The 27,538-nt window shown below is 48.9% G+C and overlaps 1 protein-coding gene across 4 annotated transcripts in view; it reads right to left on the bottom strand.

The window, feature by feature from the left end:
- The window catches only part of NINL (ninein like), a 124,591-nt gene that overhangs the window by 45,426 nt on the left and 51,627 nt on the right, over positions 1 to 27,538 (bottom strand). For all 4 annotated transcript variants that reach the window (XM_073792637.1, XM_073792636.1, XM_073792635.1 and 1 more), the window contains exons 2-5: positions 15,153 to 15,346; positions 7,291 to 7,387; positions 2,438 to 2,610; positions 997 to 1,063 (exon numbers count right to left, since the gene is read on the bottom strand). In XM_073792637.1, coding sequence (XP_073648738.1) covers positions 997 to 1,063; positions 2,438 to 2,610; positions 7,291 to 7,387; positions 15,153 to 15,335 — 520 coding nt within the window. In that variant the 5' untranslated portion in view covers positions 15,336 to 15,346. The remainder of the gene's footprint in view (positions 1 to 996; positions 1,064 to 2,437; positions 2,611 to 7,290; positions 7,388 to 15,152; positions 15,347 to 27,538) is intronic.

Consider the following 27,538-nt stretch of genomic DNA (forward strand, 5'->3'; position numbering starts at 1 on the left):
TGCTGTGGGTTGAGCTGAGGAAAACACAAGGAAAGGGCCACCTCTGAGATCCCTTCCAGCTTAAAACATCTGAAAGTTCTACGTAACGATAGAAAAACAATTCTGACACCGGGGTGTATTCTCATGGCTGGCAGAGGAGCAAATAAGTCCTCTGAGGTCTGACATGACTGTTCACACACCAGTGTCAGTTCTAACCTGGAGGGAAGGAAGAACTCCGACCTGTCTCTGGGCAGAGTCCGAAATGACTTGGTGAATAACCTTCCCAGGAGCCCCTCCTCTCGTCCCCTACATTTACAGAGTCCGGGGAATTTAGGGCATGGGTTGACCGCTCTTCCGGACACAAAAGCGTCCATCTGCTTCGTCCAGTAGCACAGGCACTCCGGTCATTCCCCTGACGTCACCAAGCTCAACACTGAGCCAAGAGCCTCAGCCCCCCAGGACCACAGTCTGGATAATGCTCAGTGCCAGTGCAGACCTCTCACTCAGGAGAAGCTCAAGGTCAGCTCGGGTCTCGCCCTCGAGCCGTGTTCCTGCACGTTCTGCCCTGTGACACACTCCAGCGGGAGGTGTCCTTAAGGCACCTGCAGACCTACGTGCTGATGCACCCAGATGTGCTAAGCACGCCTGCGGCTGCCTTCCGGGTGCTCCGTCAGGCTCTCCAGGACCAGAACCACGTCTTACCCTCGACTCGGGGCAGACAGGGCCCCAGGCGGCAGGGAGGCTGCTGGCCCAGGCCGGGTGCTTCAGGAAGGAGTCCCCAGGCCCACGCCTGCCGGCTGGGGTCATGCTGGTCCTCCCAGACCGTGAAGCTGCTCCCTTAGCCAGTGGTCCCCGCTCGAGGGTCTGACCTCAGGGGTCTCCCAGAGCTGGGACCCTGCCCCCAGGAAAAGGGCCCCCCAGGGACACCACCCACACCGGGCACTTCTCAGGAAACTGTCCTTGGCTGGCAGCCTAGCACTGGCCAAAGGTGGCACTGATCACAAGGCTGGGCTTTACCTTTTGCTTCAAACAACTCATTCTGAGGGTCCTTTGCACTTTCAGCTTCTTCATCGGACTTGAGACTCTGGAAAAACAGAAGGAAAAGGACGTGTGAGTCCCCAGAGGAAAGGGTAGCGGACGGAGCACCGGGAACAGTCTGGTGGGGCTGGTGGGGGGGACACCTGAGGAAGGGAAGCCCCAGCCCACAGGGCAGCCCTGGTGGTCAGCCACGAGGCCCCGTGCACACCAGCTCCCTCTCTCAGACCGCACACTGCGGCCTGCACTCGGCACCCTCTGCATCCCGCCCCTCATGACCCATGTCTGTTGGCAACAGTCAAGGAAGAGCAGGTCTCTGACTCCCAGGTGCTCCGGAGACAGCAGGTGATCTGCTGAGACCTCAGTGCCCAAGGGGCTGGGCCACCAAGAAGTCCAGTAAAACCTCATGCTTCTGTGACCGAGTCTGTGGACCACAAAGTCAAAGTCTGCTTCTGATTTTGGAAGGAACACTGGCTTGACCAGGACTCAGCACTTAGAAATGGCGCTGAACTGAGGCTGGAGCTCTGGGGGCAGGTGGTATATCTTATTTTTCTAATGCATTCAACCTGCTGACAACCCTAAAGGCAGCAACCCTAGGGTCCTAGTTCTGGGGATCAAAGATGGTTTTAAGAAGCAGAACGGCACCACAGAGATGGCGCGGACCCATGAAGCCTTCCATCCCTGGGGCCAAATTGAGAGAGAGAATAAAGCAGCAAAGGCCTAGGGTTTATTGGTGCCGCCCAAGTGCAGCACATCCCTGAGAGAAGCGACTCCAGGATCTAAATACATATTTATTTGCTTTTCCTACTGGTCTCAACAAATGTTGAAAATATAAACAAATTAATATGGGGGCCCAGAGCTGTCTTATTAAAGGGAAGCCCCCCTAGAGCCTCATCAGACAGAGGTGGACATCATGGGGTGGAGGCAGGAACCTTCTGGAACCCCGAAAACAGGTCCAACGGGCCATGATTAACCCGTGGGGTGTGGATCTGCCCCGTGGACGTCCTTCCTGACACAAAGCCCTCGAGGCTCCTGCAGTGGACAGCTCAGGGAGCCTGGGGTCCCCGGAGGCACCTGGCATGACATGCCGCCAAGCTGTGGAGGGTGAGCCTCAGTCGCGCCCAGGGCTGCTTCTCTATCCTCGGCTGTAACCTTCCTCTCCTTCTGGCAGTGCCAGGGGAGGGGGCTCGTGGTGAGCAGGGCATTCTCCATGGCCCCCGTGTCTGAAGAAGGACGCTCTGTGGCCCGAGTTTCCATGCAGACAGCGAGACCCAGAGACACCTTAAAACTAAATGTCACTCCCCAAAGTGCTCTGGTGATGAGATAGATGCCCCCTCCCATCTTCCCGTATCGTGTCACATGAGCAGTGTCTATGGCGGGGGGCATGCGTACTTGGGCGAGGGCAAAGCGGGGGTCGACCCACCTCCACACTTTCCAGAGACGCAGAGCGTCGGAGCTGGCTTCTCACACTGGGCCTGGTAGGCTGCTCTGGTAAACACGGGGCTCCACCCGCAGCGTCACAGGGCTCGGGCCAGCTCCGACGGCCATACCACTTAGAGCCGCTCACGTACTTTGGGGGGACGGCCCGGGGGGCACCTGGAATAAAAACGGGAGGTGTTGACAGCCTCTGGGCCCACGTGTGCTGCCAGGATGCCCTTTACGAAGGTGCAGGTTCGGGTGCAAAGCGTGGCTCTCAGGGACACACATGGAAAACACCTGGAAGAACACAGGGAACGGTCGACAGTGGGGCTGGGGCTGAGACAGCCAGGCCGGGAGGCAGGGACTTTCCATCCTAAACTCTAGGTGCTGTTTAAATGTTTCCAACCAAAATACGCTTTTGTTATGCAATAAAAGACTAATACAAAAATCTAGCTTTTTACACAAGGAAAAAAGCCTCCAATAATCCAGCAACATACTGCTCTAGTGACCAGAAGGTCACGTCCCACCCACCCCCCTCACTACAGGACCCCCCTGCCCCCCGGACGGGATGCGGTAGGCAAGGACCTCAGCATAGCTGGGGAGCCTCAGACTCCACGTGGGTCTGAAGTCTGGGATAGAGGCAGGAGTGCATTTTAGTTTGGGATTCATGAGAATCCCATAAGCCCTAATAAACCCCTGGCACCTTTCTTCCCTCCTTACCTGCCCACGTCTGCAGAGCAGTGGGGACCCCGCAGGCAGAGAAGAAATGATGCTGACTCTGTAGGGAATCTGGGCAGCTGGAGAGAGATGGGGGAGGGCGACGTGGGCCACGGCCAGGAGAGGACACAGGTTCAGAAGGAAGCAACCAGAACGTGCAGGTTGGGGGAGAGGATCCAAGGAAGTAAGGCCAGGTCGGGAAAACAGGACCGTTTCACACGGATGCGTCACGCTTCCTAAGGCCAAGTACCACCTCCCTTGTCTCCTCCGCACCAACTCTGCAGCCCCTGACCTTGGGACCATCAGAGGAGGAGGCTGGGTCCAACCTGGCCAGTGATGCCAGTGACCAACAGAAACTAGGAACAAGGGAGGATTTTGGGGAGGAAGCTGCTGAGTTCCACTTGAGAGCGGACATTTAAGGCAGGCTGACCATGACCCCAGGACACTCGGAGGTTATCACGGGCCTTGCCCGGCCCTGTAATCTCTCCCGTGTGGGAACTCCGGGGGCTGCTGGAGAGCAGGGAGCGGACGCCCTGGCAGGGAGGAAACAGGAGGCCCTGAGTGCCCCACGCAGTGGGGAGGGGCCAGCACACAGGCTCCGCACCTTTACTGCGGGGGGAGGTGCGGGAAGAGGAAAGCCACGAGAGGTGGGAGTGGGCAGCTGCAGCACATTTGGGAAATCAGCTGCAGAAGACGAGGAGGGGCCTGACGCACGTGGGCCCTCCCCGGGGCCCGGCCCGCTCGCGGCTCACCTGGAGGTCGTGACCCAGCACCACGTCTGCCCCCTGTGGCTTGACCTTGCTCCTGCCCTTCCCCTCCTGAGTTCCGCCCCCCCCCCCCCCCCGACCCAACCCGTCCTTGTCGGAGTCCCACCCGCCCTGGATGTGGCCCCATTTCTTCATCATTTCAGCAGGTCAGCACTTTCCTCAGAGGAATGAGATGCCCAGAAAACACACAGCTGTTTCATAATGTTCCCCAAACGTGTCACCCCCCTCCCTCCAACAGAGAGAAACGCTTCTCTAGAAAAGAGTGTCCACGTGGCAAATCACGACAGGAAGGGGGCAGCTTCCCACCACCCACAGAACACAGACCGCGGCCTCTTGGCGGGAAGCACTGGGGGTCACAGCCAGTCCCCACCCGCTGCCCAGACGGCCCGCAGAGCACAAGGCCAACGGTGCCCTGTGCTGGACACCTGGCTGTGCCTCCTGTGTGTGCGTATTTATTTATAGGAGCAGAATACCAAGGTCTACAAGTGAAAAGACATTGGTTATATGTTCTGTAACGGCCTTTACTGAAAGGAGCAGAATGACGGGGAAGCGGGATGTTCCTCAAAACCCCGGGGCGTTTGGCCCCCTGATGACATGCTCATCCCTGGAGCATCAAAGCTCCAATCATTTTTCCAGTCACAGTGGGAGAGGGTGGGAAGGACCGGCAGACAGATTAGAAAGCAGAGGAGAGAGCGACACTGTGGACAGGGCCAGGGAAGGAGGGATGAAGCCCCTGGATGGGGGAGGCTGGGAAGGTGGCTGCGGTGTGAAGCTGAAACGCGCACGGCCCTGGAGGACAGGGCAGGGCTTGCCCCGGCTCTCACAACCCGTGGCTGCAGGGCCACCCGGCGCCCTGCCTCTGTGCACAAGCCCCGTCCGAGCCGCCTCAGGTGGGCTTACAACCGTGTAACTGAGGAAAGCACTGAAAATCGAAAGAAGAGAAAAACAACACAAAACAAAACCGGGGGGCTTCCCTGGTGGCTCAGTGGTTAAGAATTCTCCTGCCAATGCAGGGGTCATGGGTTCGATCCCTGGTCCAGGAAGATCCCACATGCCGCAGAGCGACTAAGCCCATGTGCCACAACTACTGAGCCTGCGAGCCACAACTACTGAGCACATGTGCCACAAGTACTGAAGCCTGTGTGCCTAGAGCCCGTGCTCTGCAACATGAGAAGCCACCGCAATGAGAAGCCTGCGCACCACAATGAAGAGTAGCCCCTGCTTGCCACAACTACAGAAAGCCCGAGAGCAGCAACAAAGACCCAATGCAGCCAAAAATTAAATAAATAAAAAAACTAAAACAAACAAACCAAAAAAACCGGAACTGGTGTGGAAAAGTGCCAGTCCTGAAACAGCTTCTCCCGTCTTTGGAGGAAGTGAGGACACACCCCACAGACGCACACATGTTCCAGCATGGAGAGGGGGGCAGTGACAGAGGCACGGCCTTTCTTGGGCACATCCACGTTCACGGTCACACTCCAAAACCCTGAGTCGGGAAAGGCAAATGGGCTTCTACCCATCTCAAGGAAGACAAGTGTGAGACAAAGCAGCCAATGACCTGAGCTGCAGGGCGATGGGGCTGCTGGCGGGCTGACTCCTCCCCCCGCATCAGGGCTCTGGCGTGGCTCCAGCAGGAGGAGGTGGGGCAGCTGACTTCAGCCCCAGGGGCGTGGGCAGGGCCTGGCTCCAGGCTGCAAAACCCCACCTGAATAACAGGCAGGAGTAGCCACAGGACTTCTAGGACGGTTCACTGGAATCTACATAAAACGTCCATTAGCCCCAAGCCTGGCACACAAAGCCTCCCTCACGGTACCCCTGGTGCCCAGATCATCGTGCACCTGCTCCCAACCAAGGGCCTGCCCGGGGTCCAGGAGCAGACCAGGGGGCTGCTGCGGGGCAGACTCCTCAAACGCCTGCCCCACGTGGGAGGGAGGGACTGGCTACCACTTCACTCTCCTTCCCGACACTCGTCAAACACAGCCGTGACCAGCCGGGGCGCATCAGGTGCTGCCCGCAGCAGCCGAGCCCGAGGGTCCAGCACGGCTTCGAATGAGCATGTCCGCCATCACCTTCCGACTGGAACCCGCGGTCCACACATCGAGCAGGCCTCCCTCCAAAACCCTCCCTCCACCTCCTGACCAAAGCCACCACTTCCGTTTGTTCTGAAATATTACCTTTGTCCCACTGGCCCTGCTCGAAACCAAGATTCTCACAAGTCCTAGGAGCACTGAGCACTACTGTCTGAGACAGAAGACAGGCTGAGGGCTGCCTCGGCTGGTGGCATCCTGCCTGCTCGGCCAGCCTCCAAGCCCTGACTAACACCTCACACCTGCCCTGCGCTTTTGATTCTCCAGTGCTTCCACCCCCGACACCCACTTTATCTTGTCAACACCCTATGCTGTAAGGACAGCACGCGGTATTAACTTGACATCTGTGATACTGTGATTTATAATAAATATGTATTTGGTCTTCCATCCCTGGCACAGCTCCTAAAACCCTTGGAATTTCCTAAGTGATGAGAGCAACCACACCTGAGTTTATGTTGATGCGGTGACTTGGAACCACACCTCAGGATGGGCTGGTTGCCAGGGAAACCAACTTTCAGCCCCACCCCCTGACCTCCAGGGATGTTGAGTTCAATCCCCGATGCCCAATCATTTGATCAGTCATGTCTGTAACGAAGCCTCCATAAAGCCCAAAAGGACGGGGTTCTGAGAGCTTCCGAGTTGAACATGTGGAGACTGGGGAAGAGTGAGGCCTGAAGGGGGCATGGGCGCTCCGAGCCCCTTCCCACAAGCCCTTCCCACAAACCTCTTATCCTGAGTCATATCCTTTTGTAATAAACGGTGATCCAGTAAGTAAATGGGTTTCCCTGGGTTCTGCTCCAGCAAATTAACTGAACCTGAGGAGGTCGTGGGAGCCTCTGATCTAGAACAGGTGGGTCAGAAGCACAGGTGACAACCTGGATTTGAGATGGCTGTCCGAAGAGGGTGCAGTCTTGGGGGACTGAGCCCTTCCCCTGTGGGGTCTGACGCCCTGTCCAGGTAGACGGTGTCAGAACAGAGTTGAATTGTAGGACACCCAGCTGGGGTTGCAAAACGGCCTGGTGTGGGAAAAAACCACATATATCTAGTGACCAGAAGTGCCAGTATATTCAGAGGATTGTGTGTATTGTACAGGAAAACAAAAGAGTCTTCCCCTTACAACACCATTTTACAAATAAGGAAGCAAAAGAAGAAAGAACCCAAACGTCAGTTCCAGTCTACGCAGCTTGGCAGAGACAGACCTGCTGCGTCGTTTGGTGAGAACATCATACTCCAGATGTCACGGAATCACGGGAAGAGACGTAACAGAGACCAGGAAGGCCTCTTACCTGGCTCCAAAGACCCGCTGTCTTCATCTGAGGAGCCGACACCAGCCTGTGATGACAAGACGGCCACGAAACCGTCCTTAAATTCCTCAAAGTTAACCTGTGGATTTGAGAAGAGAGGTCAACGCTACTTTCTGCAGGTCACATACGTAACACCCTGGCCTTTTGGTTTTTCTCAGACGGAAGATCTTATGAGGACATTCATTTTTTCAAATATTTACTTAAGATTTAAAAGAATTGAAGATGTAATAAGGCAAGTAAAAGTGAACCATAACCCCATCACCAAAAAACACTATTAACAACTCCATAAAAGTAAATCAGACCACAAAATTAGAAAGCAGTGTAGAAAAGAGGTGTCTGATGACCACAAACATTAACACAAAAAGAAAAAGAAAAATCTGGGCTTCCCTGGTGGCGCAGTGGTTGAGAGTCCGCCTGCTGATGCAGGGGACGCGGGTTCGTGCCCCGGTCTGGGAAGATCCCACATGCCGCGGAGCGGCTGGGCCCGTGAGCCATGGCCGCTGAGCCTGCGCGTCCGGAGTGTGCTCCGCAACAGGAGAGGCCACAACAGTGAGAGGCCCACGTACCGAAAAAAAAAAAAGAAAGAAAAATCCACGTTCTCACCACCCACCAAGAAAGAGAAAACGGCAGCACCTGGGCGAGCCCTCCACCACGGTTCCTTTCCTGATTAAATCCCCCGGCCCCTACTCTGACTCTAATAACATCCTTGCTTTTATACCTCATTTGCATGCACCCCTTAACAATACAGTTTACTTCTGCCTCTTTTGAAATTTGATCTAAATGGAATCATGTGTAGATACTATTTTGTGTCTTAGACTCAATATTACTTCTGTGATATTCATGTAACTTGCTGCGCATGACCCACCCATTTTCTCTGCTCTGCGGTGTAACTGAGCAACAATTTATTAATCTACCCTCCTGGGCTTCCCTGCTGGCGCAGTGGTTGAGAGTCTGCCTGCCGATGCAGGGGATGCGGGTTCGTGCCCCCGTCCGGGAAGATCCCATATGCCGTGGAGCGGCTGGGCCCGTGAGCCATGGCCGCTGAGCCTGCGCGTCGGAGCCTGTGCTCCGCAACGGGAGAGGCCATAGCAGTGAGAGGCCCGCGTACCGCAAAAACAAAAAACAAAACTACCCTCCTGCTGGTGGATATTCCCATTGTTTCCAGGGTTTAGTTATTTTTAAAAAACCAACAAAAAACCCCAGCTTTGAACAGTTACACTCTTTGGAGTATACGCCTAACAATGGGATTGCTGGGTCACAGAATATACATTTAAATCCTCTTGGTGAATTGAATCTTTTATTACCATAAAATGCTGACCCTCCTTAGTTCAGTAATGCTTTTACCACAAAGACTAGCTTTCTTATGGAGTATTTACGTGTTATATCTTTTTACCAAACTTTGTTTTTTTAACCAAACTTTTAATAATGTCAATTTTTTATATCCTTATGTTTTAGACATGTCTCTTATGAACAGTATATAGTTGGATTTTTTTCCCCAATCTGAAAATCTTTATCTTTTAACTGAAACATTTTACATTTAATGTCGTTACTGATATATTGGGTTGGCCAAAAAGTTCGCTTCTTTCCATAATATTTAGATTTAAATCTACTATTTTATTTGTGCTTTCAATTTGACCTGCCTGCGTTTTCTCCTTTCTTTCCTCTCTTTCTTTTAGGACTTCATTTTTCCCCTTATTAATTCAGAAGTTATACAGTCTATTTCCATTCTTTTATTGTTTATCCTAAAAATGACAGTACACATCCTTAGCTTGAAAGTTTACTATCAATCAATGCTTTTTGTTTCAGCAAAAACATAATTTATTAAAAAACTAGTGGAAATGATCCAGATGTCCAAAAAGAGAATGGGTAAATAAACTGTGATTCAGTCAGACAACAAAAGATGACAACAGGGGAAAAAAAAACAAACCACTGACGGAGACAATATATCTGTGAATATAGCTCACAGACATAATACAGAGTAAAAGAACCAGAGAGTATACACTGAGCATATGCTGTGTATTTTCCCTTGTATAAAGTTCAGAAATAGGCAAACAAATCTATGCTGTTGGCATCAGGACAGTGGTAACTGTTGGAGGCAGAGGGACCGCAAGGGCACCTGAGGAGGGATGCAGGATGCTGGCGGCCCAGGTGTGTTCAGGGTGGATGTTCACTGAGCTGCACTCTTCAGCTCTTTTCTCTACCTGTGCTTCTACTGAAGTCCCACAGAAAGAAATCAACACAAGAGCTTACTGTCACCAGTAAGTGCAGAAAAAGCAGGCCTCGGCTGTAGGTCCAAGCATGCTTCCCACACCCGGCACAGAACTTGAATGAGCACATTCTGTTGCTGCCGATGGGCACTAAACGCAGCTGTTGGCTTGGGGGCACCTCTGCCTCAGTCACACACGTATCAGATCTGACACTGGATTACTTGTTTGTTTATTTTCTGTCTCCCCAACTAGCATGTGATATCACAGTGACACACTGTAAATACTCAACAAATACCTAACGGATGTGTTTGCCTCTATATCCTCTCAAAACTGAGCAGAATTCACCTTCTCACAGGTGCATTCTTTCACCTTTGTTCTTAAAGAGTATTCTTTTTTTTTTTTTTTGGCCACTCCTCGCGGCATGCGAAATCTTAGTTCCCTGACCAGGGATTGAACCCTCACCCCCTGCAGTGGAAGCTCAGAGTCATAACCACTGGACCGCCAGGGAAGTCCCCTTAAAGGGTATTCTTGCTGAGTATGGGATTCGGGTTGGCACCAGTCCTCTTTTAGTACATTGGAGACACCTTTCCATTGGCTTCTGCCTTCTACTGTCACATCTGAGAAGGCAATTGTCAATCTAACTATGGCTGACTTTCAGGATATGTCTTTTTTCCTCTGGCTGCTTTTAAAAAAATTATTAAATGTTTCATTTTGAGATAATTATAGATTCACATGCAGTTGTAGGGAAAAAATACAGAGAGATCATGTGTACCCATCTCTGGCTGCTTTTAAGATGTCTTTGTTTCCCTTCAGTTTCACAATAATATGGCCAGATGTGGATTTCTTTTTATTTATGCTACTCAGAATTCCATGGGTTTTTGGAATCTTAAATCTGTTTTGGAAACTTTTTTAGCTATTATCTGTTCACGAAATCCCTCCTCATTCACTCCTTTCCTCCTGGGATTCCAACCAAAGGGATGTCCCCCGGTCTTCACCTTCTCTTTATAACATCATGCTGCATCCTGGATGAGTGCTCTTTTCAGCTGTGTCTAATCTGCTGTTAAACTCTTAAAAGTTGTATTTGGTTCTTTGTTCAGATTTGTTATGTCACTTTTTAGAGTTACCTCTTTCCTGTGGATATTTTCAAGCTTGTTTTTTTTTAAATTAAAATTTTTTATTTTTATTTTTGGCTGCATTGGGTCTTTGTTGCTGCACGCGGGCTTTCTCTAGTTGCGGTGAGCGGGGGCTAGTCTTCGTTGCGGTGCATGGGTTTCTCATGGCAGTGGCTTCTCTTGTTGCGGAGCATGGGCTCTAGGTCTGCGGGCTCAGTAGTTGCAGCACACGGACTCAGTAGTTGTGGCTTGTGGGCTCTAGGGAGCTTGGGCTTCAATAGTTGTGGTGCACGGGCTTAGTTGCTCTGGGGCATGTGGGATCTTCCCGGACCAGGGATCGAACCCATGACCCCTGCATTGGCAGGAGGATTCTTAACCACTGCACCGTCAGGGAAGTCCCTCAAGCTTTTTTTTAAACCTCTCCTAACATAGTAACCATAATTGGCTTATACATTGTTTTGTTTTGTTTTGTTTTGTTTTGATTTTGCGGTACGTGGGCTTCTCACTGTTGTGGCCTCTCCCGTTGCGGAGCACAGGCTCCGGATGTGCAGGCTCAGCGGCCATGGCTCACGGGCCCAGCCGCTCCACGGCATGTGGGATCTTCCCGGACTGGGGCACGAACCCATGTCCCCAGCATCAGCAGGCGGACTCTCAGCCACTGCGCCACCAGGGAAGCCCGGCTTATACTTTTTGCCCAGTAATTCCAATACTTCACATCTTTGTGCTCTGCTTCTGTGGCCTGTTGTTTCTCTGGCTCTCACTCATCTTTATTTTGTGCCTAGTTATCCTTGACTGTATGCTGGTTATTGTATATGACTATTACTTAGGAAGAACTACAGACCCAGGATGAGGGAACTTTCTCAAGAGAGGACTTCTGTTTGCTTTTGCCACGTGCCTGAGGGCACCGCCTGTGCAGGACCACCTGATCTAAGTGCAAGGCCTGAGGTCACCTAGACCCCTGAGCGCACGCAAGCCCAGACAGCAAAGAGCACAACGGCTGATTCACTTACCCTATATCTTTACCCTACAGGTGCACCCTCAGGATCCTCCCTTAAACTGGGGGCTGGTTCATCAGTTTTTCCTTGGGTGAGCCTGTGTTTAGACATGCATTTCCCTGGCCCTTTAAACCCCCCAAATGACACATCAATTTCACAGTTGCTATTTAAGACCAGAAAATATTCTCAGGGCAAATGGGGTTTTGTGTGCTGAGCTGAACTTCTCTCGATACGTGACTTAGCATAGATTTTTAGGTTGTAATTCCCCCTGACTTGTTTGTTCTTTACCATTTTCAAGATCTTTTGTTTTTTCTATTTTGTTCAGCCTTTTTAGTAGCACTAACTGGAAGGTAGGCCTGAGTTTGCTAACCTGCCACTAGGACAATGTCTGAAGTCTCTTCCCTTTTATAGGGATGAGGCATAAATTTCATCATTTGGATCTACAAGAATGTGTTGAACTAATCTCATATTCAAAAGGCTGTTTCCAGTCTTTTGCCACGTGAATCAATACTAGAATGAATAACCTTGCATAGAGTTCATTTTACAAAGAGAGACGTTGTATTGCTTTCATTTTTACATTCCTAGCTTCTAGATTTGCCTTGCACATAAGAGCTCAAAAGTACTTGTTGACTACATGGGAGCAGAATGAAATGGCCATTTTGCTTGATCCAATCTCAGATTTCTTTTGCATCTTTGATAATATTGATACTTATCAGCTGAATTTCTTCTGATCCATCAAACAGGAGGCAATCTGATTGCTGTTTTATCTGACACCATTTTGACTGTGCTTGTGTTTGCTTCTGTGCCCTCTCCCTTCACAGCTCATAAAAGAAGGAAGGGTCAGCCCATGGTATCAGGGGTTTGACCCAACAGGATACACCATCATCCCTGCTCGATCACGGACTCTCCTCACAAATGAAGAGGCTGGATCCTGTGATCAAGAATCACTCTCAACCTTAAAATTATTTTCAGTTACACTATGTTATCAATTATTTTTTGAGAGGAAAATTCTTTTTCTACCCAAATTTAAAATACTCAAGATAAGATCCTCACCACCGGTAAGGAAACATGAGAAATAACAAAACACATATGGAAATTTCCCAAGTCACAGGACTCTTAGGCCACGTCAACTTTCTGGCTTGAAATTAGACCTGATAATGTTTCTTTAACGGGAAAAAGGAATTAAAAACAAGCATATTGGGACTTCCCTGGTGGTCCAGTGGTTAAGACTCTGTGCTCCCAATGCAGGGGACCTGGGTTTGATCCCTAGTCAGGAAACTAGATCCCGCATACCGCAACTAAGACCCGATGCAGCCAAATTAATTAATTAATTAAAAAAAACACTCATAGCATTAAAAATTACCTTATTAAGTCAGATATTATAATATTGTTTCTTCATTGTTATAACTGGATTACTGTATCAATGACTAACATTTCTGTGGTGTCATATATGTCAGTTCCTGCAAGGAAACTGAATATGTGATATTTGAATTGAAAAGCCAATCCATTCTCCTGGACAAAGGATTTATCTTGTTTTTCTTCAAAACTTCCTGAAATCTCCACCATTTGGTTTCTGTCACAGAAAATGGTGACAATTACCTGGATACTTCTGGCTTGACACTGGTGTCCCTAAAACCTCTACAGAATGTTCCACCTAAATGCTGGCTGTGTGCGCTCCCCCGCCTGTGGATGAAGCAGGGGAACGGTAACAGCCCTTTTCCCTTTGCAGCTACTCCAACACTGACCTTCCTCCAAGTGTAACTCAGGGTTTCGAGGTCACGCTTCCCTTCTCACAGACAAAGCACAAAGTAGAGAAAGGCCGGGAATGATACATCCTACAATGAATCTGGGCCCCAAAGTGATTCTTTTGGTTTTGAATTTTCCGAACTGTCAAAAATCATCAAAGGGGGCTTCCCTGGTGGCGCAGTGGTTGAGAGTCTGCCTGCCGATGCAGGGGACGCGGGTTTGTGCCCCGGTCCGGGAGGATCCCACGTGCCGCGGAGCGGCTGGGCCCGTGAGCCATGGCCACTGAGCCTGTGCGTCTGGAGCCTGTGCTCTGCAGTGGGAGAGGCCACAGCAGTGAGAGGCCCGCATACTGCAAAAAAATCATCAAGGAAACCATCTGTTCATGCTGTTTTTTGCTTTGTTTTGTTTTGTTTTGTTTTTGCCACACACGGCATGTAGAATCTTAGTTCCCTGACCAGGGATTGAACCTGTGTCCCCTGTGGTGGAAGCGCAGAGTCCTCACCACTAGACCGCCAGGGAAGTCCCTGTTTGTGCTGTTTTAACCAGAGTGTTGATTTTCACAAATGTGCCTTTTGCTTATCTAGCCTCCAAATACAATTCCAGGTGATATCAAGAGGGGCTAGGACATTTTCTATCAAAAACACACCTGATTCTGAAGTCCAGAAAGAAAAAGCAGGAACAGAGTAAAGAGATAGAAAAGGGTGCAGTGGGTTTGTGAGGCTGAGTCCTCCACGCAGGGGGTGCAGCACTGCTGACAGCTCTGGCCACATGGCCTCGAGGGAAGTAACAGGAGGTCAGATCCGCCTGGACCCTCCCCCAGGGCCAGCAGGGAGGGGTTTTTGGTTGTTCTTCTTCATTTGTTTTTGCCCAAAAGTCAACTCAGAATATTTGCAGCTAGATTTTTTTCTCATTCAAAATGAAAAGAGTTTTACTGAGTTCTGTGGAAAAAATGCCCTTCTTTCAAAGGTAAGATTATAGCCACTGGGGTTTTTTCTTTTTTGGGCTGCGCCATGTGGCCTGTGGGATCTTAGTTCCCTGACTGGGGATCGAACACGGGCCCCTGGCAGTGAAACCCCGGAGTCCTAATCGCTGGACTGCCAGGGAATTCCAGGCACTCTTTTTAAAACGAATGTGTTAACATCTGGGCACATTTAAGAAGCAGGAACACTAAGAAGCTTCTTAATGTTTCAATCAGGAAAGCAAGTTGTGGTCCAGGCTCCAGATTACCATTCTAGATGACCTTGAATTTCCTAGAGAAAAGAACTCTCTGAGTGCCTACTTCCTATCTGGGATAGATACACTCATAGAGATACACTCTGAACACAGGGAGCCTTGGTTCCTGCAACAGCAGTGGGCAATGTTCTGTCCAGCTGCTGGATGAATTTCACGCTGGGTAATTTTACGAGACAATGTGCCTTCGAGGTACTTTGCAGCTGCCTCTGAATGACCCAGTGTGTGAGCTGCGCACAGATCACTGCGTTTTGTGAACCACATGCACCACCCATACCAACCTTCCACTCCCTGGACGAATCACCCAAGCATCTTTCTGGAAAAAACAGAACAAAAACAAATCTCTGGAAGTTACTATGCTTTAAAAAAGCAATCTTAAGGAACTTCTTTCTACAACATAGATGTTGCACAGAAGGAAAAACAGCACCCCATTTCCTCCTAACTTTCCTTTGATGAGTATCTCCAGTCAGTTGGTATTTCTCAGATGCCAGCAGCTATAACCACACACTCTCTGTGCTTTTCTTTGTGAGAATGAAGTCAATGAAGTTACCCACCCTGGCAAAGTGGTCGTTTCCGAGAAGTGTTTGCAGAAGGACAGGCAGCTGCTTTTCCAGATGAAGCTTCAGGCAGAGTTGGGTCAGCTCCTCCCGGTCCAAGAAGCCTGTCCCCGTGGTGTCACAGCTGCTGTAGACATCCCTGAGCTGCGAGACATAGTGGCTCTCTTCCTCTTCGTCCATCCCATCGCAGGCTGCATGCAGGGAGAAGACAACGGTGCCCTCTGACTGCCACTCCCACCTCCCTCCACGGCAATGCACCAGGCAGTGTGGCCCAGGGCAGGGGAGGAGCTGGCATGTGGGAAGGGGCACCAGGGTCGTCTCAGGACACGTGACGCTGGAGGAAATCAGGAGAGGCCAGAAACGTGTTCCCACGGGACTCGTTCTCCCTCACTGGCTCAAAGAACCAGAATTACTTTGTTCTGTAAAAAAGTATCTATTACAGAATAATCAGAAAAAAAGAGATAAAGAGAAAGAAAATCATCCAAAATTTCACCACCTGAAAAAAAAAATCATTTTACTACTTTGGCAAATATACATTCTACTTTTTCTCTAAACATATACACACAGGGCCGGCTGGACGCCTGGCACACTTGCCCGAACTTCTGCCCCAGGATTCCGGTCTTGGGCAGAACTCAGGCTGGAGGTCAGAGGGCACCGAGGGCCCTCCCAGGAGCAATGACAGGCCATCCCCCTCCTGAGAGAACTTGCTGGTCTGCCGCCTCCCCCCGACCCCTGCCTCCATGCAAGGGCTGATTCAGGGGCGAGGACCCTGCACACTCAGCCCACATCCCCTCGGTCATGCCAGCTTTGCCCAACACACAGGTCAGCTCCTGACCACTCAGAAACACTTCTTTTCCTCTCCTTTCCCTCATCCCCAGAAATCTGAGACACTGTCCCAAGACAGCAGGTGATTCGACTCTGGCCATCCAGGCACAGGCTAGTGGTGTGACTCAGGCCCAGCATTCTACAGGTCAGGCAAAAAGATCTTTCAGCCGCCATTTGCTATGACACTTCCTAACCCCCACCCAAGATAAGGTCCATGCTTTGCTTTCAAAGTCCTGGGAAAAACACTGGGAGAAAGGAGGCACTGCTTCTGGTCATGTGTGCCCTATGGAATTCGCCCTCCTCTCGCCCCAGGATTGTGTGTGTGGGGGGGTCTTTCTGTAGCTGAGATACCACATGACAAACCTCAGTGCTGAGATGGGCCAAGAAGGCTTGGAAAAACTCCAAGGGCACCTTCATCTGGGAAATACAGTCCGGGCTCAGGTCTGTACCACGACCACCGCATTGAAGTCACACTGATGCACGTGGATTCCCCGCGACTCCAGAGTCCCAGAAAAGGGCTCAAGTGACAAGTCACTGGACACTCTAAATACCTTGGAACTATGGAAGGTCTCAGGGGTCATGTAGAAGTCTGAGTGGGGCTCAGAATCCTGCTGTTCACACACCCCCATTTGCTGGAAGCTGAAGGCATTGATTTGGAGGGGGATACATGTGGGAGGGGAGAGGGGAGTAACCCAAGATACGCACGCAAGCACACACACACGCAGAGAGAGAGAGAGAGAGAGAGAGAGAAACTAATATCCCCAGAGAGATGAAGGAAAAACATTAAAATCATGCAACAAGATAGACTACTGGACAATAGGGATGATTAGACACCAAGGGAGGTTTCCTGACATTGACGTATGATAATCACAATAAAAAATTCAATGGCAACACTGGAAGACAAGGACAAAATACATCTTCTATTAAGTGTACCCGAATAAAGAGACCAAAAATGAGACAGAGAAGAAAAGGAAATTAAAAATCAATAAAGTAACCAAAAAACATAAAGACAGACATAGACCAATGGAACACACTTGAGAGCCCAGAAATAAACCCTTGCATACGTGGTCAAATGATTTTCCAAATGGCCAAGACCACACAATGAGAAAAAGACAATCTCTTCAATAAACGGTGTTGGGAAAACTGGATATCCACATGCAAAAGAATGAAGTTCAACCCTTACTTTACACCATAATCAAAAATGAACTCACAATGGATTCAAGATCTACACATAAGATCTAAACTATAAAATTCTTAAAAAAAAAAACAGAGGAAAAGTTTCATGATGTTAGATTTGGCAATGATTTCTTAGATATGACACCAAAAGCATAGGCAACAAAAGTAAAAATAGACAAGTGGTACTATATCAAACTTAAGAATCTGCACATCAAAGAAAACAATCAACAGTGTAAAAAGGCAACCTACATACAGAATGGGAGAAAATAATTTGCAAATCATACATCTGCTAAGAGGTTAATGATCAGAACAAGTAAAGAACTCCTATAACTCAACAACAGAAACCAGTAACCCGATTAAAAAAATGGGCAAAGGACTTGAGTAGACAATTCTCCAAAGAAGATACACAAACGGCCACCACATGGCCAAGCACATGAAAAGTGCTCAACATCTCTAATTAGGTCCACACAAAACAAAACCACAGTGAGATATTATCTCGCACCCATTAGGATGGCCACTATAAAAAAAAAACAAGCAAACAAAAAACAGAAAACAACAAGTGTTGGTGACGATGTTGAGAAATTGGAGCCCTTGGGCACTCTTGGTAGGAATGTAAAATGGTGTAGCTGCTGTGGAAAACACTATGGAGGTTCCTCAAAAACCTAAAAATAGAATTACCATATGATCCAGCAAATTCCACTTCCAGGTATACACCCCAGAGAACTGAAAGCAGGATCTCAGAGTTACCTGCACTCCTATGTTCCCTGCAACATTATTCACAACAGCCAGGAGGTGGAAGCAACCCAAACGTCCATTGACAAAAGAATGGATAGAGAAAATATCAATAAAATGGAATATTATTCAGCCTTAAAAGGAAGGAAATCCTGTCACCTCCCACAACATGGATGAACCTTATGTTGAGTGGAATATGCCAGTCACAAAATGACAAATACTGTATGACTTCACTTCCGTAAGATAACTAGTCAAAATCAAGGAGACGAAGTAGAGTGGTGGGTGCCAGGGGCTTGGGTAGGGGGATAGGAAGGGTTGCTCAGCAGGTACAGAGTTTCAGTTTTGCAAGATGAAAAAGTCCTAGAGATCTGTTACACAGTAATGTGGATACCAGTTAACACTACCGAACTGTATATTTAAAAATGATTAAGAGGGTAAATTTGTTTAAATTTTATTTTATTATTTATTTATTTTATTTTATTTTATTTTTGTCTGTGTTGGGTCTTAGCTGCGGCATGCAGGATCTTCATTGAGGCATGCAGGGTATTAGTTCCCTGACCAGGGATCAAACCCACGTCCCCTGCATTGGAAGGCGGATTCTTTCCCACTGGACCACCAGGGAAGTCCCAAGAGGGTAAATTTTATATCATCGTGTTTTTTACAATTAAAAATTTAAAAATAAGAAAAAACTTTTTTTAAGGAAAAAAAGTTCAATATTTGGTGGCTTGCTTTCTGAAATTGCCTGGTTCTGTTCTGTGGCACTTTTACCTGGATTTTCTTTCCTTAAAAAAAAAATTCAGGGCTTCCCTGGTGGCGCAGTGGTTGAGAGTCTGCCTGCCGATGCAGGGGACACGGGTTCGTGCCCCGGTCTGGGAAGATCCCACATGCCGTGGAGCGACTAGGCCCGTGAGCCATGGCCGCTGAGCCTGCGCGTCCGGAGCCTGTGCTCCGCAGCGGGAGAGGCCCCAACAGTGAGAGGCCCATGTACCGCAAAAAAAAAAAAAAAAAAATTCAATATCAACAACCAAAGTCCAGGCATCCTCTAAAAGCCCAGGAAAGGCAACCAGCTGACGGGAAGGGGGGTTCTAGAAAAATACAAGACGTTTCCAAGCAGAGAGACTGCAAAGTCCCACCGTGAGGGCCAACAAATAAAAACATCCAGACTGAGTAAATCCTCAAGAAACTTCAGAGCAAACAAACAAGTCCTAAAAATGTCTAGAGAGAAAAGCCATTCTGCACTCAGCGCCAGGCGCGACTCCTGCAGCAAAAATGGGATTGGAGGCTGAAAGACATCCTGAGGAAAGCGCACTTTCCACCCGTCTGGAAGCTAGCGGACGGGTACTTCAGCCAAGGAGGAGGAAGATGCAGGTTGTAGATCTGGGTCCCCTGCAAGCAGTGGACACCGTTCTAGGAGGGTGGCCTGGGGCAGGGCCACAGTGCAATCCACACAAACTGGCCACTAGGGACCCTACGGTCCCGTATCGTGGGACCATGTGGAAAACAACATGGGTGGTTTCTTCTTCTTTTTTAAAAAATATTTATTTATTTACTTATACGGCTCCGCCAGGTCTTCATTGTGGCATGTGAGATCTTCGTTGCCACGTGAGGGATCTTTAGTTGCGGCACACAGGCTCTTTTAGTTGCAGCGGGATCTAGTTCCCTGACCAGGGATCAAACCTGGGCCCCCTGCATTGGGAGCGCAGAGTCTTAACCACTGAACCACCAGGGAAGTCCCCAACATGGGTGGTTTCTGACAGAACTGATGGACCATTTGGAAAAGAATAAGGATGTTAAAAAGTAATTATGGAAAAACCAAGAAAGCCTCCGTAAAGCCAAGCTGGGCACAAGAATGGAACTGTGACTGTGCCCCAGACAGCGTCCCTGTGGTAGGTGGACAGCGCATCTTCCGTGGGGGGTGGGAGAGACAGGGAAGCCTCGAGGTGAGGGCGATCTGAGGTAGCAGCCTGCCCGCTTAGGGCCCAGGGGATGTTTCTCAGGCCTCCATAAAGCAGCTCCAGACAGGAGTCCAACGGCATTTAGCGCCTCCACAGCTGCTGTGTGCCCTCCTCACCTGGGGAACTGGCTCCACCTCCCGCCGGCCCCCCACAGTGAGCCCCTGAAGCCAGCACAGAGCCCGAGTTGAGAGACTCGCCCTGGTCAGCGGTCGGGGTTGCTGACTTGAGCTCTGGCCCATCCAAACCCTCTCTACTGGGAGCACCGCGTCATCAACCAAAATGGGAGTGAAGGGCAGGGAGCGGACGGTACCGCCTCCCAGATGGTCTGCTCAGCGGGATGATCTCGCTAAGCAAGGGACCACTGTGTCCTCACTTGGGCTCTTCCTCGAAAGAAGACACTAACCCTTGTGCAGCCACCCCACCCTGCGTCTGCTCTTGCCTTGGGTTCTGAAGGCCTCCCTCCAGCAGGCCTCCCTCCTCGGCCCGTCCACCTGCTGCTGGTCCACTGGGTGGGCATGGGGCGGGCAGGGATGGGGGCTCAGCAGGCACCGCATCTCAGACACAGCAGGAGGTGACGGAGGATGCTCTCAGGACACGCAGCTGCACAACCCTCCACACTGGTTTGCAAAGTTGGCTCTTGGTGTCTGGTGGGTACTTAAGACAAGTGCTCAAACCGACACTGAAATGGACTGGATTGAGGTCAACCCCCTTCAGGTCCCAGGATCTGACCCCCCGAGCCTCCAGGCACCAGATCCCCCCTTAAACCCTGCTGTCTGCACGTTAGTGGCATCACTGCAGCGTGGGGAGCCCAGAGGCCACCTTCCTGCTGCCGAGGTCAAAGGAGGCCGGCCAAGGGCTCCCTGATAACATTTTAAAGCATAAGAATCTTCCTGAACCGTGCAAAGGCCACCCTAAAAGACCCCAGACATGGGCAACACTGCCTTCACAGCTGAGGTGATCCATCCCCTATCCCCATGCCTCTCTGCAAGGCTGCAGGGCCCTGGCCAGGCTCAGCTCTGGGCCAGTCAGAGCTTCTGTCAAATTGGGTCTAAAACACCACCTTTGCTGGGCTGCTGAGGGGAGGGGCAGGTTCCAGGCCCTGGTACTCATCACACCACGAAGGACAGCAGAATCACCATCCCGCACACCGGTCCCCAGGCTCCTAGCCTTCCTGCTGCTCAAATCCTATTTCCAGAAATGTGTCACTGGGAAACCCCGCTCCTCCCGACTGGGAAAAGCAATCAACCTAAACCACAGAACGCAACAGTGAGAAGGACAAGGACCTTAACCATGCCCCTCCCAGCAGGGAAACTGTAGCTCTGTTCAGACGCCCTGAGGCCTGTGTGTGAGGGCAGAGAACGCCGTCCCCTAGACGACCCCTAGGTTCTGTTTCTTGCACAGAACCCCGGGAAGGAGAAGAGAAACAGGGGACCTCTCAGGCGGGGCCCCGCCTCCTGCGCCACCCATCCTCGGCGCCCAGGCCTACTCACACGCGAAGTGCAGGCCGCACAGCCAAGTGGTCGTTATAAATAATAAACACCCAAGGGCCTCTTCAGTTTCTTCTTCACCCAAACTGAATTATTTAATCCTCTCTGGATTCCACAAATGCATAAATGTCCACACATCGAAACTATCAGAAAACCCAGCTGCGTTCAGTGCTGACTGCAGACAGGGGACAATATTCCAGGTAAAGAGGAGCCCTTGGCTTATTACGGTTTGATTCTTGTGAAACTGGAATCAGTAGACTCTCAACAATTCTAATGCTCTAAAGCTTAATTAAATATATGAGCATAAACTTTGCTACCAGGTGAAGCAAAACACTGTTTTCATCCTGGGGAGAAAAACCTGCCCTCAAACAAACTGGATACGGGCCAAGAAACAGCTGCTGACCAGCACCCTGCAGGACCACGCAGCCCTCTGGAGGGAAGGTGTAGGTTTGCATTTAACTGATGCACAGCGATGAGGGAATTTAATCTGTGGCCCTGGAAACCCGCTGGGTATCAAGGACAGGGAACCACAGAGAACTGTGGTCTCTCACAAGCAGCTGGGTGTGCCGATGTCTGTGGACCCAGAGCATCGCACCCAGAAACAACTCCAAACAAGGCCCTCCATAAGAACCTGTAAAAGCCTGCTGACCCAGAATGAACAGCACCAAGGTAGCATTCTAGATGGGACGTTCTGTATCTGGAAAGATGTTACGACCCAGATAAAACACTGAAGCCCAGCCTTGGGTTCCAGAAGAGCAGGTCTTGGCACCATGTCAAAGAGCCTTGGGGTTTTAATCAAGCTCCATACTTCAGCAGTTCTGAGCCTGTAGGATTAATTTCTGCATTAACTGTTTTCATGTCTTCTTTCTTGTTTTTCAAAGCTTATACTATTTATTGGGCTTCCCTGGTGGCTCAGTGGTTGAAAGTCTGCCTGCTGATACAGGGGACACGGGTTCGTGCCTGGGTCCGGGAAGATCCCACATGCCGCGGAGCGGCTGGGCCCGTGAGCCATGGCCGCTGAGCCTGCGCGTCCGGAGCCTGTGCTCCGCAACGGGAGAGGCCACAACAGTGAGACGCCCACGTACAGCAAAAAACAAAAAAACTTATACTATTTATTTACTTTGCCAACATCGGCCCTAACTATCTCAGCAATAAGGCTTGAGAAGCTATCATTTTTATTAAAGGGATTTTCCAATCCCAACAATATAAAAATAAGCTGATGCGTCATTTAATTGGCAATTAATATAGTATTTGCTCTTCCTACAAAGTAGATATTTAGACTAAAAACTATAAGGATATCAAACTCTAAAATTGTCCTAGAAAACCTGCTTTCTAGGGTCTCCTCAAGAAAACATTGTGGGACCCACTCACCTAACATAAAAACTTTGTACCCTTTGGCCAATATCTTCTTGGTTCCTAAAGATTTTTGTTTTGTTTTGTTTTGCGCTATGTGGGCCTCTCACTGTTGTGGCCTCTTCCATTGTGGAGCACAGGCTCCGGACGCGCAGGCTCAGAGGCCATGGCTCACGGGCCCAGCCGCTCCGCGGCACATGGGATCCTCCCGGACCAGGGCACGAACCCGTGTCCCCTGCATCGGTAGGCAGACTCTCAACCACTGCGCTACCAGGGAAGCCCCTGAAGATTTTTATAACCACATGTACTTCTATTTGTGCTAGGACTATAGCTATAGACCCAATGGTTATAAAACATCTACATAACTGTAGTTATACATATTATACATACATAATTAGTTATACATATACAAGGTTATCCACATAAGGTTCTACATACAAAAAAATGAGCTTTCTCTATATGTATCGTTACATATATGCAAATGTAGAAAACCTACTCTCAGTATCAATATCAACTTCTAACTTAAATTCAACTAGAAAATTCTACCATAAAGAAAGCAATAGTTTCTCTTCTTTACTAAAAATAGCCAATAACAGTGTAGAAGAAATGACAGAACTGGAAAATTACAATTTTGAATCCCCGTTGTAATAGGTGATAGGGTAAGGATCATTAATGTATGATTAAAAACAGTGGGGAGGGAAAAAAAAAACAGTGGGGAGGGAATTCCCTGTGGTTAGGACTCTGTGCTTTCACTGCCGAGGGCCTGGGTTCAATTCCCTAGTCAGGGAACTAAGATTCCCACAAGCCACACGGTGCAGCCTAAAAAATAAATAGATAAAAATAAAAATAAAAACACTGGGGAGAGGTGACGTCATGCAAAGTGGCAGGGGACGACACTCCACCAAAGCAAAACTGAGCCAGAAAGAGTGACTAGAAGGAACTATATTGAAACTCTGGAACCAGATCAGACACTTAGAGCAAGGTGATGAAAACAGGGGGCTGATGTTTGTAAGAGAGCAGCGATCAGAACCCCAAAGAGCACCATTCAATCACCCATTTCACAGATGAGGACCTGATATCCTATAAGTAAGCACAGAGGTGGATTTCCTCAGTCAGCTGAAGAATGTGGACGGAGGATACACGGGCACAGGTAGGGTGCAAAGGGAACGTTTCCCTGCCATTCCAAGTGTGTGGTGCTTCCCTTAAGCTCCAGGTGAGACCCTCTATCCATGTAAATGCCTGCTGATGCTTATAACTGTACACACTGTATACAGCTCAGTGACCAAAGAGCATCCCCCATGGGTTCCCTGCTGGCCTCTTCTCCTGTCTTAGACTTTGATGGCTTTCAAGAGGTACCAGATGGGTAAAACCGAGAGGCTGGAGCTGCTCACACTCACTGTTCACAGCTCCATCCAATTCTGTCTCAATGGCATCACGGTAGCTTAAAATCTTCTCTGGGGGGACTATTTACACACAGTCATTGGAAGATGCTACAGTTCAGGGCTTTGGGGGGTAGTTGTGTAAAGCTTTATCAGTATACTACACCATGGCTAGAATATAAAAGACTGATCATATCAAGTATTGGTAGAGACATGGAGCAACTGGAACTCTCAGATCTTGTTAGTGGGGGTATCAATGGCACAAGAGCTCTAAAAACCTGCTCAGTTTTATCCACCAAAGTTAAATACATACCCACTCTACAACATGGCAATCCAACTCCTAGGTACCTACTCAACAGAAACCATGGATTTGTGTACCAAAAGACACACTTTCTTAGGCAGCATTATTCATAGCACCCCAAACTAGAAGCAATCCAAATATCCATCAGTAGTAAAAATAAGTAATTGGTGGCATATTCTGGGAAACTGTAAAGCTATGGAGAGGAATGAACTACATGACAACCTCAATTTTACAAACATGATGGAAGAAGCAGATATTGCATGATTCCACTTGCATTAAGTTCAGAAGCAGGAAGAATCAATCCATAGTGTTAGAAGTTAAGATAGTGGATGGCAGGGAGGGAAAAATAAATAGGAGAACATATGAGGGGCTGTTCTGGGGTTCCTGAGATACTCTGCTTCTGACTAGGATGGCAGTTGCATGGATGTGTTCACTGTGACAGTTCATCATTATCTGTGCACTTTTCTCTGTGTGTGTGTGTGTGTGTGTGTGTGTGTGTGTGTGTGTATATACAACTATATATATACATATCTATATATACACACACACATATATATATATACACACATATATATACATATACATATATATATATATATTTACTTATTTTTGTATGCATGCATGCCGCGCCTCAGGGTATGTAGGATCTTACTTCCCTGACCAGGGATCTAACCTGCGTCCTCTGCAGCGGAGTCCTAACCACTGGACTGCCAGGGAAGCCCCTCTGCGTTTTTCTTCCATACGTTACACTCCAACTTCAAACAGTGAAGAGGGAGAGTATTAGAAACGCTGATGGCACGTCCCTGGTGGTCCAGCAGGTAAGATTCCTCGCTCCCAATTGCAGGGGGCCCGGGTTCGATTTCTGGTCAGGGAACTAGATCTCACCTGCCACAACTAAGACCCGCCACAGCCAAATAAATAAATAAATATTTGAAAAAAACAAAACGCTGACCTTCCACACCCACCTCCTGGAACAGTGGCAGGTACGTGTTTTACGACGGACTCCTGTTGTTTTGTCACGGCTAGAAGACGGATGTTTTAGGAAAACAAAGCCAACCTGCCAACTGTTTCCCTAAAGCCACTCCTGTTGCCCCTCCCCCAAGGTGATTTCTAAAACTGTATGAGTATTTTCTGTAAGACTCTTCATAAGACCTGGCAGCTCTGGCTCCTTCACTCCACTGGTGTGACGGAACCAAAAACATGCAAAGCCATGGAGTCCATGCTGGGTAAACAGTCGCACATCATGTGGCCTAAACTGCTTCTCACAGATGCTACAAAGTCAGACACTGTCCAAGACAGGAAAAATAGAACACACTTGACAAACTGTCTAAAAGTGAATCATACTTTAGCTGTACTCTTCATGGAGCAATAAAAAGAATAAATAAAAAGAAAAGTGACTCTGACATACCCTAATTAAAGTCAACAAAATGCTATGGGCTTGTCCTTGAGAATCTTGGGGATATTAAAATAGCCTGCATGTAAGGAAGGAACATATCTCTCTTAGTCTGTTATGGCTACTATAACAAAATACCATAGATGGTAGTTTATAAACAACAGAAACTTATGGCTCACAGTTCTGTGGGCTGGAAGTCCAAGATCAAGGTGCCACCCTGGTCACGTTCTGGTGGGGCCCACTTCCTGAGTCTTACGCTGGCACCTTCTTGCTGTGTCCTCACCTGGTGGAAGGGATGAGGGAACTCTGTGGGGCCTCCATATAAGGGCACTAATCTCATTCCACCCTATTGACCTACGTCAGCACCTCCCAAAGACCCCACCTCCTGACACCACCACGTTTGGGGGTTAAGATTCCATATGTGAACCTAGGGAACACACACACTCAGACCACAGGAGTATCTTCCAAGCTCAATTCTAGAACTTCCTAAACATTCCAAAGCTAACTTCTTCAGCCATCACCATATGTGAATTACACCATGCACTTTTATTTAAGGGAAAAGAAAGCTTACAAGGTAAAGTGGCTAAGATATTATTATGAACCAAATGTTTGTGTCTCCTGAAATTCATATATTGAAGGCCTAACCCCTCAGTGTGGCTGTATTTGGAGATGGGGCCTCTAAGGAAGTAATTAAGGTAAAATAAAGTCACAAGGGTGGGGCCCTGATCCAGTAAGATTCATGTCCTTATAAGGAGAGACATCAGAGAGCTCTCTCCCCACAGGTGAGCTAAGATGTGAGCAGACAACAAGAAGGCAGTCGTCTGCAAACAAGGGGAGAGTCCTCACCAGAACCAACCCTGCTGACACCTGCATCTCCGACTTGCAGGGTCCACAGCAATGAGAAATGAACTTGTATTGTTTCAGCCATCCAGTCCGTGGTATTTGTTATGGCAGCCCAAACAGAATCATACAGATTTAATAGCTTTTGAGAAAATGTATTTCATCTTTCACATATGGAAGTAAATAAAGTAAAAGACTTCTTATTTTTTTAATATTTATTTATTTATTTGGCTGTGCTGGGTCTTAGCGGTGGCACTCGGGATCTAGTTCCCTGACCAGGGATCGAACCCAGGCCCCCGGCATTGGGAGCACAGAGTCTTAACCAATGGACCACCAGGGAAGTCCAAATGACTCATTAAGAAAGATTCACGAACAAACATTTCCTAAGCCCCTTCTATATGCTAGGCTCCAGATGCTGCTCTCATGAACTAATGTTAGTAGCAAGGATTTTGCTGCCATGATTCCAAGGCAGAAATCGATGGAAATGAAGAGACCACTGGAAAGGCCTCTAACTTGACAGAGGACTTGGCTAGAGATACCGCCACCAGCAGAGGGAGGTTCAACCATGTCTGGGTAGGAACTGGTCATGCAGAGACGTCCAGTTTGTGCAGCATGTGAAATGGGCTGGTTGGGTATGAAAACACAGCCAACCAAGAGGAAAACTGGCTCGTGAACACACGGATGCTTGATTAGTCCAGGTGAATCATTAATTTTAGAAATCCATGAAGATCCAAAGATAGAAACTATCAGATGAGCAGAAACTCATGGAGGCTGCAGGGTCTACGCCGTGCAGGCTGGGTGGCAACCTGTCAGCAGAGGGAGGGGAGGCCCTGCTCGGCACTGCCTGTGATGGGACCTCCTGTGGGACTGGGAGACATCGAGTCTACACTGGGGCAGGAGGAACAACACAGACCCCTGCCTGCCCCACAGATTTCGCCTTAA

This window comes from Tursiops truncatus, chromosome 15, assembly GCF_011762595.2.
Source record: "Tursiops truncatus isolate mTurTru1 chromosome 15, mTurTru1.mat.Y, whole genome shotgun sequence".
NCBI classification, from domain to species: domain Eukaryota; kingdom Metazoa; phylum Chordata; class Mammalia; order Artiodactyla; family Delphinidae; genus Tursiops; species Tursiops truncatus.